This window comes from Ceratotherium simum, chromosome 3 (genome assembly GCF_057802395.1).
Source record: "Ceratotherium simum simum isolate JZ-2026a chromosome 3, ASM5780239v1, whole genome shotgun sequence".
Classification (NCBI taxonomy): Eukaryota; Metazoa; Chordata; class Mammalia; order Perissodactyla; family Rhinocerotidae; genus Ceratotherium; species Ceratotherium simum.
The window spans coordinates 15,638,504-15,655,598 of NC_141902.1; the positions used below are offsets into that span (position 1 = coordinate 15,638,504).

At 39.5% G+C, this 17,095-nt stretch overlaps 1 protein-coding gene across 1 annotated transcript in view; it reads right to left on the bottom strand.

Moving 5' to 3' along the window:
* NPAS3 (neuronal PAS domain protein 3) overlaps nt 1–17,095 on the bottom strand; it is an 827,327-nt gene that overhangs the window by 243,106 nt on the left and 567,126 nt on the right. Inside the window, exon 4 of the mRNA XM_087422742.1 lies at nt 1,202–1,291. Within this exon, the coding sequence (XP_087278868.1) occupies nt 1,202–1,291 (90 nt within the window). The remainder of the gene's footprint in view (nt 1–1,201; nt 1,292–17,095) is intronic.

The window sequence follows — 17,095 nt, forward strand, 5'->3', positions numbered from 1 at the left end:
ATGGACCCTTGTTTGGATTCTCAACAGTAAATAATTAAATTTGGCAGTATTTCTCCTCCTCCCCCAACCTTTCTCAAATGCCACATATCTCTCTTTATTATTTCCCAGTGTCTTTCCTGATTTAGCTATTACCAGCAAACTCATTAACAGCCAAAGGGTCCAGCCATGCTGGATGCCTCCTTAGAGCAGTGCCAACTTTCAGAAGCAATGAGTCTGGGTGGGTTTTGCTTAAGAAGAGAGAGACAAATCTTATCTCTATCTTTAGCTCCAAGGGGCAACTGAATGAGAAGTAGATTATCCAACTTGGCAGACCATCACGCACACACACAAAATCCCTCCCACCGAGGCTGTGTTTTCCTCATGCCAAACCAGCAGATGAAAGGGTCAGACTCAGCCAATCACCTGTGTGGGCACAAATATCCAGATGTTCAGCATTTTTATGGGGAAAACATCTGGATAATTAGTTGAATTGCAAACTTTTCTGCAGGGTATTTTGGCATTCTGTAGATGCAGCCTGTGTCTTAGAATCCAACAGAAGTAAAATTTTTGTGTTCCAGGGGAATATCAAGAACTAACATCTAGGATTTTGTCCCTTGCCCTATCTGCCTCCAACTTCTTTTCTTTTAACGTCTGACAGACACATGTGAGTAATTAAACTGCAAATAATGAAAAGCTATCTTATTTTATGAAATTGTCTTCCAGCATTAGGAAGCATTTGCAAAGGCAGCAAAATATATCTTGCTGGAACCCTCCCTGCAACACATTTTAATGGTCTCTTTCAGCATTTCTTGACTCCAAATGACTCCCTGTCATTGTGTCAGCTCCCAGGATAATGCAGGGTACTCCATAAACATCCAGTAATAGGACACAAGGGAAGCACTATTAGCGTGTCCCTCTCCTACCGGGCACAGAGGTTTCAAAGTTCAAAACAACGGAGGACAGAAACTTCATTTGTTCTCAATAAATTAATAACGATCCTTGGGGGTGGGGAGGGGGACTAAAGTTTTTGAGCGCAAGTTTATCCCGAACGTGCCAAACTGACATACAATTTTCTAACTGACTTTGTGAGAAGAGTCAAGTAGAGCCATTAAAGAATAAATTTGATAATCCATGCTAAACAGAATATCCGTTGAGGAAGGAAAAGCACGAGGCTGAAGGAGCCTTCCCAGTCGCCTTTAAGAATCTAAATTGTTTTACTTACTTGTGAGAGGCCTAGGTAGATGGAGACTGTTTCGGAAATGTACAAAAATTTTCCTTCTTGATTTAGTGCAAATACAAAGCCATCCAGGGACTGCAGAGGAAATAAATACATAAATAGGTTAATAAATATATATGATGGAGATTTAATTAATAAGGCATCTGATACAAAGCAACACACACTGAATTTAAGACCATTTTTTCCCTTCATGTTTCACAAAAGTCCTAAGATCTTTTACTATTGCATTATACGTGAACAAATTAAAGGTCTGAATTGAGACTACAAGCTTTCCTTTATTTCAGGGACTTCCTCAGGCCTCTGTCATTTTGATCAAGATACATTACATTCGTGTCTAAAATCAGGTCATGCTGATTATATAAGATGTTGCCTTTATTTTTTTGGACTCAGTAGTTACTGAGATTAAATCAGCAAGATTCTCCATTAAATAGCTGAACAGAAATGGAAATTATAATGAAACAAGAGAAAAAAGGGTTCCTATAGGAAGAGCAAGCAAAATCACCACTTGACCTACTATGGACATCAATAATTTCCTAATTAATAAAGGATTATGCCCTCCTCACTCCCAGGGCCTATTGTGTTAGAACAAATAGGAAAAGTCAATACATTATAAGTGAATGTTCACAGGCTGAAACCTCATAGACTGTAATCCTTTTCTGCAAAACTCTGTATTAAAGTTTTTATTGTGATAGAGCTAGTTTCTATTACAACTTCTGAAATGGAAACAAAAGAAAGGAGGAAAAAAACAAGGATGCTACAGATCATCTGTAGCTCTTGAAACCCCAGTCCACTTTCCAAGTGGAGGGCTGCATTTTCAGTTTGATGAATGGTGTAAATCATCATGGACTCCAGCTGCAATACACCACTCAAACTGAGAATTAATTTGTTTCAAATTCTTGCAATCCAAGTGCATTTTATACCCTCCCTCATCCTCATATCTTTTGTTTTGTATTACTTATGTATAACCAGGTAGACTGCGCAAGTACTGCTTGCACAGGAAAAGAAATTTTAAAGATAGGTGGTATTTACAAAGGCTGTGGACTTGGAAACACAGGAAACCCACAATGGGAATGAGGTATGTGGCAACACTAAATTAATGACATAATTTTTAGATGTAGAAATGTAGAAGAAGCATGTAAAATTCGGTTAGAAAAATAGACTGCCTCAAACTTCAACAATAATTTCAATCTCTTAAAACACTAAACTTTTTTTTGAGCTTTATATGTAATATATATGATATATATGTATGTATGTATATGGGAATACGTATGCACATGTATTTATACGTATATATGAAATTTGGATTCCATGCTTCCTGATCTGTTTTCAAAGCCCCGCTGGTCAGAAACTGTGGGTAGCACTCAGCGTCCTCCTCTGACTTAGTGGGTTTTGAAAACCATTCAAAAGTCACATTGTATTGCTCCACAAAAAAGCAAATTACATGCTAGACGAGCGTCTGGTCAAGACACTACATAATAATAGCTTACATTTACTAAGCAATGTGTGCTAAGCAGTTTGCATGTATTGTGTCTTTTAATTTTCACAAGTATCATTTGAGGTAATTATATTATTACCTACTTTTTATATACAAGGAAATTGAAGTTCATGGAAGTTAGGCAACACACCTGTCCCTAGTTCGTGATGGAGTTAGGATTCAAACTCTGACAGTTGGACTTAATAACTATACCGCCTTTCACTAAAAATAAAGATTCTCTAATTGATACATGTAAATTAATGAGAAGAAAAACTGTCATAGCATTTCTGAAGTTAAAATATTTATACTAAGAGGCAGCCCATGACTTCTTAAAAATCATCACTTGTTTTTCAACAATTTGTTCAAATGGTAGAATCCTATTGTTAGGAGGAGACAAATGGGAAGTGGGATGACAACAGAGTTCATAAGTCAATTCCACAAGAGGTCACCTTGTCCCCTGTGCTCTGTAGTACCTCCCTGGAACCAACTATGGGACAGGGAACAAAATATTGCTTGCTGGGCTCCTTACCTTTGACCAAACTGCCACACCTTCTGGAGCCTGGTGAGATACGCCTTTCGAGCTCAGAGTGTGGCACAGTGGAACCTTTGAACCAGTGCAAAGGGAGAGAAGTTTCCTTTGTAGGAGTTTGGGAAGGATCTCATTTCAACACGTCTTTACCTCAAGTAAGATGTCTCCCGAGGATGACTCATGAGGATTAAGACTCTCCCCCTTTTGACCTTCCCCATGGAGAAGAGGGCCTGGGTAGGTTTTATAGTCAGCCTAATAGCCATGCCTGGCATACAATCACAGAGACCTGTGGAAGCCATCTTCTCGAACCTTAAAATGTCACTGTCAGATTAGAGGGACACAGAGAGAGATCATAGGAGAATTCTATGGGGACAGGCGACAATCAGAAGGCTGAGAGAAGAAAAAAGGACTGATGGAGCTGGCATAGAGACAATTGCCTGTGGTCCAAACTCTCATTTTACAGGTAAGGAAACTGAGGCACAGAGAGGCTGAGAGCATACAGCCAGCTAGTGGCAGAGCCAGAATTAAATCTGCTGCACTCCCATCATATTATTAAACCATTTATGACATTGTATGGTCCTAGTTGGCTTAGCTCCCAAGGAGACTGAATTTCTCAGCAGTGGCGCTATGTCTTACTCATCTTTATCTAGTCAACACCTAACAACTGCTCAACCAAGACTTAGCAAGTCCAGCTCTACCTCCCGGCCCAATGCTCCTTCCCTTACATCTCACGGGCTAGAGTGACTGAGAGGAAGGGAAATTATTTTCTCCAAGAGGCCTGTTTACAGAGCTATTAGAATATTTTCAGATTCCGATGCCACAGATGTCTAACATCATCTGGGACTCTCCTAACACTTGGAAGATCAGAGTTAGACTGGATTCTAACACAGTCCTCCAAAACATCCAGTGCTATTCATTTGCCACGTGCACACATCCTTTACTTTCTCACTAAAAGGGACTGCGATTTTTTAACTTTAGGTTCATATCTCACGTATTTACTAAAGTACTAGAGGAGGTTTGGGCACCATAGCCGAAAAAATAAATATCTGGAGGCTAAACATCTGATGCTATTAAGCAGCAGCGATCTAAGAACTGGCCAGTTTTATTTGGCAGACGCAGAGGCTTTGACACATGTTCCAATTTCCTGGTGAGATTAAAATGAGTCTATGTCTACATGACACAAAACATCTCCTCAATTCAATTAAAAATAATAGCCAATTTGGTGGGGGGAAGAAAACAACTAGTTAGATTAGTTGTTTGTCATCACAGAGATAAAAAAATAAACCAAAATTGGTTAGTTAACCTTATTTTTCACAGTTATACTTATCATTTCAGTCAATTATATCTATAGCAGGAGATGAATGTCCATAACTCAGGTTTGATTACCTTTCAAATAAAGAATGGGATATGAAACCAGGTCTATGGCGGACTGGCAAGGTCGCTCTTCACCTAGCCATTACCTTCTGATTCAGGGTCATCCCTGGCTATAGTTAGCTGTATTTTGCTGCTTAGAAAAGTTTTAAGGGTAGCATCAATATTGGTTTAATGTGAGTGTCTCAATTTTAAAAGGTGGGAGGAGGAAGGAAACATTCAATTAGTTAGTCTTGCGAACCAAATGTGATTAATCTAAAAGTTCTGTGGAATTTTTAAAAATTTTGAATCAAGAAAGCTACTATATACTGAGCTGTTTCAATCACTGCAGGCTACTTTTTAATTTTTTTTTTAACTGCCCACTGTTTTCAACAGGCGCCAATTAAGATTCTGGGGTCAAAGGGTTAATTACATCTTCTTACTCACTATGTAGAATTTTCTGATTATTAACTAAGGTTGGATTAAGATGAAAAAGAACCTACATAAATGTTAACGCTAGTCCTTCCTTGAGAAGATTTATTATAAAGCCATGCTGAAATCTATCTGCTTTCCTCAAAGCAGATGGAGAACAAAATCTTAGAAGAAACAGGAAAACAGACGTTTTTAAAGGCGTGCAAATATCTGATTTATCAAGACAGTTCTTAGCCATCCCAACAGGGCTGATAGGAGCTTTTCTTTGTCACATCCCAGTAAGTCTATGAGGAGTGATGCCTGGATACACAAGTCAGGAGCTACAGCATCTCTGAATAATAATGCCAGTAATTATAATTTATATCCCCTGACATCAGTGTAACATATAAAGTGTAAGGCACAGTTTCTTAACCCCCAAAGCTGAGTGCCTCTAACAGTTATTTGTCAAATGATGAGGTTATTTCCTTGCAAGGTATGAAACTAACTAGAGCCTTATGATTGAAGGTATACTAGTGTTTAATGCGTTGTGCTAAATGGATTTATATTTGTCAAAGTAGTTTTGTCTCTGCTTTCTTTTTTTCTGCATACTCTGCTGCAGCCAAATTTCACAGACTGAAATCTTACTGTGGTGCCTTTCTAGGGACAATTCTCATATACATAACTACTCTGAAATTTGTGTTGCTTTCTTCTACATTCCAATGCAGAAGAGAAAAAAAAAATCACCTCGAACTCTTTTCCTATGACCTAACTCCAGTTAGAGTGAAGAATTACCAGTAGGCTAGGTTATTTTAATGACAGATTATTTTAAACTAAGCCTTCACCATCTGTTCCACCCCCTAATTATGAATGCAAAAAGAACATATTTCACAATTACATCAGTAAAAAAGTAAGATATACGTGATTTAAATGCATGCACGTGCTCCACGTCCAATGCACCGTGCATCTGTGATGTTCTTCTAATTCAGGCTTCGATGATGGAGAAAATACCCAACCATCATAGAGTACAGTCTCCGACACACTCCACTCTCCCCCAAACCCAGCATTTTTCACTATTGTGACATAATTCTGTTAGGACAAGAGTAGAACATGAATTTGAGCACAATGCTTGCCAGCCTTTAGAAATGACTATTTTAGAACTGCTGAAACAGCTTTGCTGTTAGTAAGGAGAGGCCGTATGAGAAAATTGCTTCTGCTACCCGAGCAATGGGTTAGCATTGGGAATAAGTGAGTCTGCTCTTGGACCACACCTCCATCACCATGAAAGAGGCTGAGTGAATAAGCCAAGCACAAAAGAAGCTTGCCCTGGAGATTGAAAACAGGTCTCCAATACCTATATCTTTCCCCTCTATATTGGCAGCAGATAAAAGAATTAGAAAGAAAAAAATGTTTCTTAAATTTTTCGGCCTTTGGATACTTTGGCTACAAGAACACTTTGACAGAGCTCATTAAAATGCCATATTGCCCCCAGATTACACTCAGGAGGTGATGCTATACTGCTCACACACACCCAGACTCCCAGCAATTTCAAGGAGAGCCTGGGACGGTGCCTAGAGGTGCTCACATGTATCTGTTTATGGGGAAGAAAAAGTTTCCTAGATTTTGTCTTTGCAATCTGAGTTTTAATAATCAAGCACTTTGCAGAAACAAAAGCTTTATTTTTAGAAATAGGGATCTAAGTCAAGTATATTTTCTTAAAGTATATATAAGCATACGTCAAAGGTTTGGGCTTTTATTTAACTCTTGGGAATCTCCCAGAGCTTTCTGGCTCCTGTGTCTCTTCCTTTGCATGCTTCCCTCCTCAATGAGTCAATAATATAAAGGGTAGCACAGGTTCATCTTATTTTGTACCAAAAGCCACATGTTCCCCAATAACAATACCAAATTGGATTAATTTGGTCAAATTTGACTATTCTCCGACTAAAAAAGAATTCCAGAACAACAAACCTTGACGTCTCCAAACCTCTTTCCTAAGAGTTGCCTACAACACATAAATCCAAACACCTTAGGTGAGAAAACAGTGCAGAGAGGCACAGGTGGCCTCCCCTCAGTTCTCAGAGAAGAGGTACCAGAATAAAAGGGGGAGATGTTGAACTAGTGAAATGTTAAAACATGAAAAGAACAAAGACATCTGCTTTCTGAGCAAGGAGATCGGGTTTTGCTTCTGCTCATTAAAATTCCATTTCATGGGAGCTGTGTATCAAAGTGCTGACCTTTTTTCCCCGGGATGCTAGTTCAAGCCTCACATCCAGCCTTGAGGGACGTAGATTTCTTGATTTGAACATCCAGCCAAATGGACAACAGGCTCTGGTATAAAGACAGGGTGCAGCATGTGGTGGAATCACTCGGGTCTGGGTCTCTGAGCTACCAGGGGTGACCCGCAGAGCCCACATTATCTGTGGCTGTCCTGGGGGACTGGGACTCCACTTGCGGCATGGTGACCATGTGCTGCTCACAAGCTCCTTTTGCCTCAAGGAGAGGATTCCCACTAGTTATTTTAAGGCACTAATATTCACTGGAATGTTAAAACGTCTCCTTTTTGCATATGTGGTATATTAATTCACTGAAACATAGCCTCTTCGGAACCCAGGAGCTAATTCCTTATTGTGCATCTTTCCCTTTGAATTCAGAGTTCCCTTTCAAGTTAAGGCAGGAAATCCCGTGTTGGCAGCAGCAATATAAACAGTACATTGTCCTGGTCCTGAAAGGCCTAAAAATGACACTGCTTTGCTTTGGCTACACATGGAGCTTGGTCACATGCAGGGTCCAGGTGTCTTTCAAATTGTCTGCATTATACAAAGCTACACAAAAAAAAGAATAGAGAATAACTGTTTATTGGACAGCCTGTAGATCACAGACTACTGGAAAATAGGGGATGGTCATATAGTAGATATATATGATATACATATTATATAATATATATCAAATATACTATTATATATCATATATACTATAATATATACCATCATATTATATTATAGGATGTCTTAAACAATGCTCAGTTCACTCAAATATTCACCAACGAGGAGAGGGAAAGGAAGGAAACTAACATTTTTCAGGCAAATTACATGGACCAAATGTGAGATTGGTGTTATTTAATCCTGCTTTACAGATAAGAAAACCGAGGCTCAAGAAATTAAGCCCATTGCCCAACGTCACACATCAATATGTGGTAGATCTCAGAAGGATCCTCCTTTTCCTCCTGCTGCTGGGACTACCTGCTGGCTATTTCGTTGTTTCACGCCCCATCACAGCTGCTCGGAATCTGTGCCTCCTCCAGCATTTCTTTGCACATAAGCCATTCTCGTGTCCCTACTGTTCAGGTGTGATGCGTTCAGCAAACATCTGTTGAGTGCTCACTATGCACCGGGCCCGCACCAGCTGAGGTTTCACAAAGCTGAACGAGGACCCAACTCATGGGCTGCTTTCTTAAAGAAAAGTCATCTGTGGGATCTGAGACTAAGAAAATGAGTAAAGTTGGAAATTAACTTTATAACACAAAAAGCCACACGGCAAAGGCAGTTTCCAGCTTAGGATACCCTCAATGCATGGTAGGGACCCCTACCATGTGTCTGATATCTGGTGTCTGATATCACTGAGCTCCACACCTCTAATGTGTGTCTTTGGGTTGGAAAAGGCATCGATTGATGGAATTTATGTTTTTTTCAGCTTTACGGAGGTATAATTGACAAATTAAATTGTAAGATATTTAAAGTGTACATTGTGATGATTTGATATACGTATACATTGTGAAAAGATTCCTCCTATCTAGTTAATTAACACATCTATCACCTCACATATTTATCTTTTTGGAATTTGTAAACATACAATCAAGAGACTGCTGGCCTCAAGGAAATTGTCATGCCTTGGAGGAAAGGGCTAATGCCTAGAAGTAGAGAAGGGACCCCACAGTTAATATAAACTTCCTAGGAGAACCACACCTCGTAACAGGCAACTGCCAGGACAGGACTTGAGCACACATGCCAGCAGGCCAAGGGGCTGGCCAGCAATCTCACCCCATTTCCTGTCCCAAAGTTTTTCACCCAGACTTAGGGTTTTTTCTTTCCCTCTCTGGTATTATACATACTATTTTATATAGAAGTCAATGTGAAAGTAAGATTGACTTTACAGAAATTTATTTTACAGTCATGGGTACTTGAAAGTCCATCCTCGACGACGCAAGGTAGACCCGCATTGCTGTTTCTGTTGTGGCTGATTATGCCATGAACCAGACTGTTTACCGCGCAGTGGGTAACCTTAGAAAACAGGCTCTTTAAGAGAAAATAATAAAAGCTTTGTATATGCATTCATTTAGGTAAGGAGTTTGTGTCAGGGATAGTAATAATGATTAAAGAACCCCGTAATGAATTTAACATATTAAAAGACCATTTAGAGACCTCAGATATTAATCTGGTACATTCATATGAGTTTCATTTCAGGAAACATTTACTGCTATCTCTAGGGAAAAGGAATTAAAAACATTTGTACTGAAAGGAACTTGATCGTTAGAAATATAGTTGCCATGGACTGAATTATGTCCCCCCAAAATATGTATGTTGAAGCCCTAACCCCCAGTGTGACTGTATTTGGGAACTGGGCTTTTAGGAGGTAATTAAGGTTAAGAGAGGTCATACGGGTGAGTTCTAATCTGGTAGGATTGGTGGCTTCATAAGAAGAAAAAGAGAGAGCCATCTCTCCCTCCACAGGCATGCACCCAGGAAAGGCCACGGGAGCACACAGCAAGAAGGCAGCCATCTGCAAGCCAGGAATAGAGTCCTCACCAGAACCCCACCATGCTGGCACCTTGATCTTGGACTTCTAGCACCTAGAGCTACGAGAAAATAAATTTCTGTTGTTTCACCAACCCAGTCTATGGTATGTTATGGTAGTCAGAGCTGACTAAGATAGTAGTTTAGAAATTCTGGTTGGAGAAAATGCTTGGTCCGTGAAAACCTTCAATGTTAATTTCAAGAAATCATTGTAAGTAGATTCTCTGCTCTTTATATATCATTCATATAATTAATAATTAATTTTTACTAGATGCACATAAAGCTATAAATATAATGGACTGATAATAGAAAGTAGCATTTAGTTCCAGAAATCGACAATCCTTAGGATTGTTGTTGAAATCTTTTTTAAGTAATTGCATCTCTTCTGGGTCCTTCAGTATTTACAATATTGAAATCTTTATATTGGTTTTCTATGCATTTCAAATGCTTAGAGGCTACATTGCTTCATTGCCTTAGCTCCATACAAAGCAGAGATATACATTTAAGTGAAAATCAATTATTCTGATGGAATTGGGAACCCGGTCCTGGTCCTGAATGATCTTGAGATAAACAACTTGGTTTGCTGCTTGCAATGGCTCTCGGCTGCTTTGCTAACCCTCCACTTTCATTTCACAGTTGGCCGCTGAGTCTTGGTGAGAAGGACCAGTGTACACTGCTTGTCCACAGAGCTCTCACCCTATCCAGGGCTCCAAGGAAATGCATCTGCTTTTATCCCCACATGCCTATTTTACACATATGAAGCAAAAGAGATTGTGGATTTTTATTGCTTGCTAACATACTTGCATATACCCAAAGCATAACAACTAATGTCATAAGAAATCTTCTTCAGAGAATCTCTAGATGGCATCCTTCAAAGCAGAGCAATTCAGAATGTGAAATTTGCTAGGACCAAATTTGCTAGGTATGCATTACATGACAGTCTAAATTTATAGAATTAAAAGCAGGGGTGCTTGGCTGTATGTCCTGGCTTCTGCAGTGGTCCAATTTAGGAACAGAATGAAAGGACTGGGCTAGGGGATGATGTTTTTGGTGTTGGTAATTTTGTGGGAGAAAGACACTAGTAAAGAAGGAAATTAAATTCTGGTATTGTCCATTGACTTACTAAAGTGAATTTTTTTTTTTTAAATATGAAAAATGAGATTGGAGTTTCCTTCCTCTTTCTGATCTACTTCAATGACTATCCTGACTGGTAGAGAATTTATTGCCATCACTGAAGAGTAACTGGCTATTTTATTATTTGAATTTCCAAGATCAAAAGATGCTTTAATCAAAATCTCAGTGAGATTTAATAGGAATCATGGGACTGAAATTGTCTACAGAGAAGTATAACTAATGGAAATGCAAAGATAAAGTCTAAAGTGACTACTTTGAACATGCAATCGATATGTTAAGGTGATTTGAAGATGGCAGAGTGTATCTAACCTGGGGAAACTACTGGGCTTACCGTCTCCATGCCTCTCTGACCTACCATGAGGCAGCAAAAAGGATAGACTCAAGTATTTTCTGTTTTAGCTATTTGACTGATAAGTCAAATAATCACTGTTATCATTTCTTTTCCTTTAAAATAGGTGCTCAAATTTCTTTAAAAATATTCAAAAGGCATAAGTTCTGTTTTGTCTTGAAGTCAAAGTTTTTAGTAGAGTAATGCATTGTGGGTGTCAAAGGGCAAATTAGATTCAGCACATGAACTGTCACTAAATGGCCAATTTTTCAGGAACAGATCTGTTATGTAAATTTTGAAATGCCTGGATACTTGGTTATAGATAAATATATTCTAAAAATGCTCACATTCACTCTTATAATTACCAAACAGGGATGGATCATTTCATGGAGCTAACAGTGCCACTGTATACATTCCCAGGGTAGAAGGAGGTGTCAAAAGTCTTTGCCCAGATGTAATCTTTCCTCTCCCTCCTGTCCTGGAGCGCTATCATCACACAGGGTCTTCCCTTTTCCTGGGTCCTTTAGGGAAGTCAGAGGCCAGTAACTGACATCCCAGACACCTGTCAAAGAATGGTAGACCTGTTATTCTGCTTTTTCCTAAGCAGCACATAGTGTTAGCCTGCTAGGCAGGGCTAACTTACTGTGCATTTTGTTTTGGGCTATTTGGCACAGGTTGCCACAGAACACCACATATCTGCTTTAGCCATAGAAGCTGTATCATCTAACATACCTGAGGAATCACTAGATAAAGTGTTTTCAGTGACACAGGACAATGTGGTTTACTGAAGTTGTATAATAGCCATAACATTATACATCCTACAAGGGAATCGCTGTAACCATAATCTAGGTTATGCATGATCTGTTCAAATGCACTGATGTGCCAATTCACAGTAATTCCAAAAGAAATTTGCAGTTGGCCATATTGATAATTCATTCACTAGAAACCCTGAATCAATAGTCTCAGTCTAATTCTAATGTGCACAATGATCCATTTACCCACTTTTTTGACTTAAATAGCTAAAGATATGTTAGAACAAAAATATTTTGAAAATGGATATATTCCACCATTCAACACGTTTGATGAATGACAGTCCACATCTCAATGACTATTGGACTTATTAAAATTCTATTTAGTCTACAGAATTTATAGTGGCCTCAACCATATAGCCCTATAATACCTTCAGCCACAACTGTCACCTCCCACTTAGTCTTTCTCAACCTTCTATGTCAAAGGCATCCAAATTGCTAACAACAGTGGTATGAAGGGGCAAGCATATTGATTAAATCCCAAGTCTGATTTTTCACTTGGCCCTCTGCCTGGATTCTTTTAAGGGCTGGGCATGTGAACTAATACTTACTTTCATTACTAGAATGATATTTTTCTTAGCTGTCTAGAATCCGAAGCCTACAAGCTGATCAACTTCACAATTAAGAAATTTTCCACCTATATCTACCATACACACCCTGTCGCATAAGCTTGCAGAATTAATATTTTTAATGAAGAAGTCCCTAGTAATTTAAGAAAGATGAATCCCCATTACAACCCTTCCTTAGACATAACTTTGTGTCTAAGTAAACACCAACCTTCCCACGAATGGTGGTAGCCTGAAAAAAGGGAGAAGTATAATGTCACCTAGGATCACCTTGGAAACCCCAGTGCACAGGTTTGGGATCAACACCTTCTATCCCACTTCTAGGTTCCCATTTCAGCCCCCTTTTCATTATTTCTTTTTTCTTTTATTTCCTTCTCTTTTTCTCCTCTCCTTTCACCTTTTGGTTTGCATTCTGCATTTATTCATTTAGTGAAAGAGGTGTGGGAATGGTGTGGTTGTAGTCATATGTGTGTACTTCATGGCCAATGTTCCCAACAATCGTGTTCTGAAAGTGTTTGTATGTAATAACTACCCTGGGCAGTGAACAACTATGGATATGTTTATACATCCGACTTACGGATGTGTAATGATTACTGACAAATTTTGAAGACCAAGAATGGCTCCAAATTTGTGTAGGCTAGTGTAAGTTTTGTGTGATTGACCATTGGGGATAGATTCTTTTTGCCTCCACTGAGATTTGTTCATTCTAGTCTTGACCTTTTCCAACAAGTAAGATTTGTTTTATTGTCTTGCTTGAGGGCTTCTCCTTAGTAAAAGGATGACCTACTTTAATTTCTACTTAAATGCTTCACAGGCTGGAGAGTGAGTTCCCCTAAAGGATTGAGCCCCTAAAGACTCAAATTGGCCTCTGCGCCCTAATGGAAGACTTTTATCCCAAAGCAAATAAAAAATATATTAAGGGTTTTACAAACACAACCTTAAGCCTTTATCATTTTCTGTATGTTCCTTCCATTCTTATTATAAGTAATCGCACTTGCTTAAGACATTTGCCGCTCCTCTCTACCAGATTTTTATCTCTTTCCTGGTTCTTTTCTGCCATGACAGGCACCTTTCATGAAAGTGTATAGTCAATATTATTTTGCCATTTCCTAAAAAGCACACAGACGTGGCCTAAGAGCACACAGACGTGACCTACTAGGCAGGTCTAATGTGCTGTATGTTGGCACAGGTCTCCACAGTTTATCAACATCCTTAATTCCACTTGATCTAGTGAGACCAAGCCAGTGTAAAGGTGAATGACTAACATTATTATTAATATTCTATAATGCAGTGAGCCCAGCTCTTTTCCATAAGCTCAGCAAGGTATAAGTAACACAACCTCATAAGCAGTGAACAAAGGAAACTCATTCCTTCCCGTATTTCCAAAACAGACTTCGTCCTTATATTGGCTCCTTTAACACGCTGAACTACATTATTACAATTAAAATTTTCAATAATGTGACGTGACATAAAACCTTCATTTGAACAGGATAAAAATCCTTGTCCCAAAAGGCTTACTACATAGAGTAAAATCTACAGGTTCTGCTGCAAATCATCCTTGCTTGCTTTTCCAAGGCTGAAATATTTTGGCTTACGGGGACACACACACAAGAATGCTGGGTGTAGCGCGTTATCCAGCAACTTTTTTAAGGAAATATATTACTAATGCCCCCTTTTGCCATCTTAGAGAGTTTGAATGAATTACACAGGAGAACATATAGTCTTATACAATCAGGTACAGAGAGATGCCAAGCAGGAGTCTCTGAGGGTGGGAGGACATGGGCTGAAACATTAGGACCCTTCCCACACTTTTTTGCATAGGTCAGTTGACAATAGGATTGCTGACACAGTAAGCAGCTGAAGTGGTTTAAAGAGAACTGATCCTTTCACATCTCTCCATAGGGTCTTTCCAGGGTCCTCATGAAAAAAGGGACCTGGGTACCTTCCAAGTCCCAGGTAAGGTACCAGAAAGGGGGCAGGGGTGTCTGAGCTATAGGGACAGATTTCTGGCTTTGTTAAGAGGTGTGGGAGAGGAGACTTCCAGAGTCAGAGAGCTTTATAGGAACCCCCAAAAGAAGAGGACTGAGGAAGGAAAAAGAGATGCATCAGGCAGATGGACTACTTCTGAGACCAGGGCACCTTGATTGAGGTCATTGCTAAGGAGCACATTCTGTAGCTTTCACTACGGAGGGACTCGCTTCATTTCTTGATAAATGCTCAGTGAGGGGGATATTCTGCTGGATGCCGTAGCTCAGGACTCAAAGACCTGGTACTATGAAGGGGCCCCTCTTAATTCCATCCTCTAGTCATCCTCAACATGAGAGGCATGACTCTGTCAGAAAGTCCCTGGTCAGATTTAGAGGGACTCAAAGATTTAGGGTAATGGTAGCGAAGATGGAACAATTATGGCCTTGTCTCCTCAATTCCTTCAGTGAAGCTAAGGAGCCTATTTGTCCAGAGCTGAACAAGTTCCACGCTCAGCTGTAAAGTGAGAATACTTTCAAGTCTTCAAGAGGCAGCATGGTACAACGGAAAGGAGCACATGAGCTTTGGACTCAAATAGACCTGAGCTGGAATTCTGAATTTGCCACTTCATTGTTTTCTCACATGAAAATGTAAAGAATGGTATCTATACATTATTTATTCTACTCAATAGAATTGTTGAGATGATTGGAGTTAATGCACATCAAAGTGCCACCATACAGTAGGGATTTAATAAATGGCACCCACAGTGGTTATTATTTGACTCTAGATGCTGATTTAGAAAGATCGTCTGCCAATAAGAGTCGTTTTTACCTGATCATAAGGAGAGATACACACTTGGAGGAAGTGGGCTAATCTACCAAGGGCAGTAAAATCAAATAACTTAGATATGAACTTAAAGGGACAAGCAAGAAAAGGACACAATATTCATGGTTGAAATAGGATTTCATCCTGGTCACAAACATTCCTCTTTAAAAATTTAATAAACACAAGTTAGGGACAGAATATTTGTAAGGGGGAAAAAGACTACTTACGTACTTGAGGAAATGTAGAAGTTATCAGAAAGAGACACATTAAGGAAACAGAGGGTGGGGCACCTTGGCAAGACAGTAATGTCAACAAGAAGATGAGAAAGAAAAAACCATAAAAACAGGAAAAAATGACTTTAGTTTCATAAGCATGGTCATTTAAAAATGAGAACTATTCTAGGCTATATGCGTGTATACAATATTATATACCATGCTTCTCAGGGACAGATAGCATCTATTGAGGCGGTCTCTGTTTTGGACCCTGGAAGAAGGACTTTACGTTGAGTAACCCAGGTCAATCCTCACTTCCTAACTCTGATGCATATACTAGCAACATCCTTGTTTGAGATGAGGAAATTGAGATCACATAGCTAGTAAGCAGAAGAGCAAGAACTCAAATACAGCCTACTATATTATATACTGACTCAGATCCTATTTTTTCACAGCAGAGATTCTTAACCTTTTGGTGTCAAATTTTTACCATTTGCTCTCCTTTAGATCTGAGTTCCCTGGGGCAGAGGGCAGAGAGGTAGTGCTCAGGGTGACGCCGGAGCAGAAGTGGGGCAAGAAGATGGTTGTTGTCTTCTCTAACTGTGACCTCAGCCGAACAAGAGAATGTGGCAGGACTTGACAGTCCGCTAGGTATGGTTTAAGCTGGACTTTGGCAGATCACCATCTATTGGGTAGATCCCATTCCACAGGTGCAGTGTTTTACATAGTTGATTCCTGGACAACTCTTCCCCTTTTTAACTCAAATAATATACATGCAATAAAAAATACTGTGACAAATACACAGAAAAGCAGTTCTTCTATGCCCCAAAGGTATTGGAAATAGACATGTAATAGACCCAGAAAAATCAATTGTATTCGAATACTCATTCAGGCTAAAGGGTAATCAGTTGATAAAAAATCTATAAGAATTTGAAGCAAGAATAGACAAAGTTCTAAGTATTGAAGCAGTGAAGAGAGTAACAGTAACATATTTTTATTAGTAACTTTCTATTAAATATATTAATATTGTAATGGTTTTATATGAATTCTGTATTGTTTCCACTGCTCCCTCTTTAAGTATCATTGGAAGCAGGCGAAAGTGGCTATGGGGGGCTAAAGAGAAGACTGTCCCTAAGCTTCCTCAAACTCAGTTTGTGTTCCAGATGAGAACTGGGGTAGCGAGAGTGCAGGAAAAGAGGCAGGAAGGAGGAACCAACACTGGAGGTTCTCTCTTCGTCAGCAGCATGCTTTATCTCAGTAACTACTTCCTGTAAGTATGCAGCACTGGCCTGCGTGCACATCAGTGAGGGGACAGGAGGGCACGTCTGGGGGTGGTGAGGAAAGAGAAGAGAAAAAGCCTGATGCTGAAGCCTTTCATCCACTTGACAATTTTGCCTGAGTCCAGTTCTGTTTACCTTCAACTAATACCTGTACTCCGAGATATGTGAGATACTTCAAGTCTGTGGCTGCCTCGTGCTCAGCAAGCAGA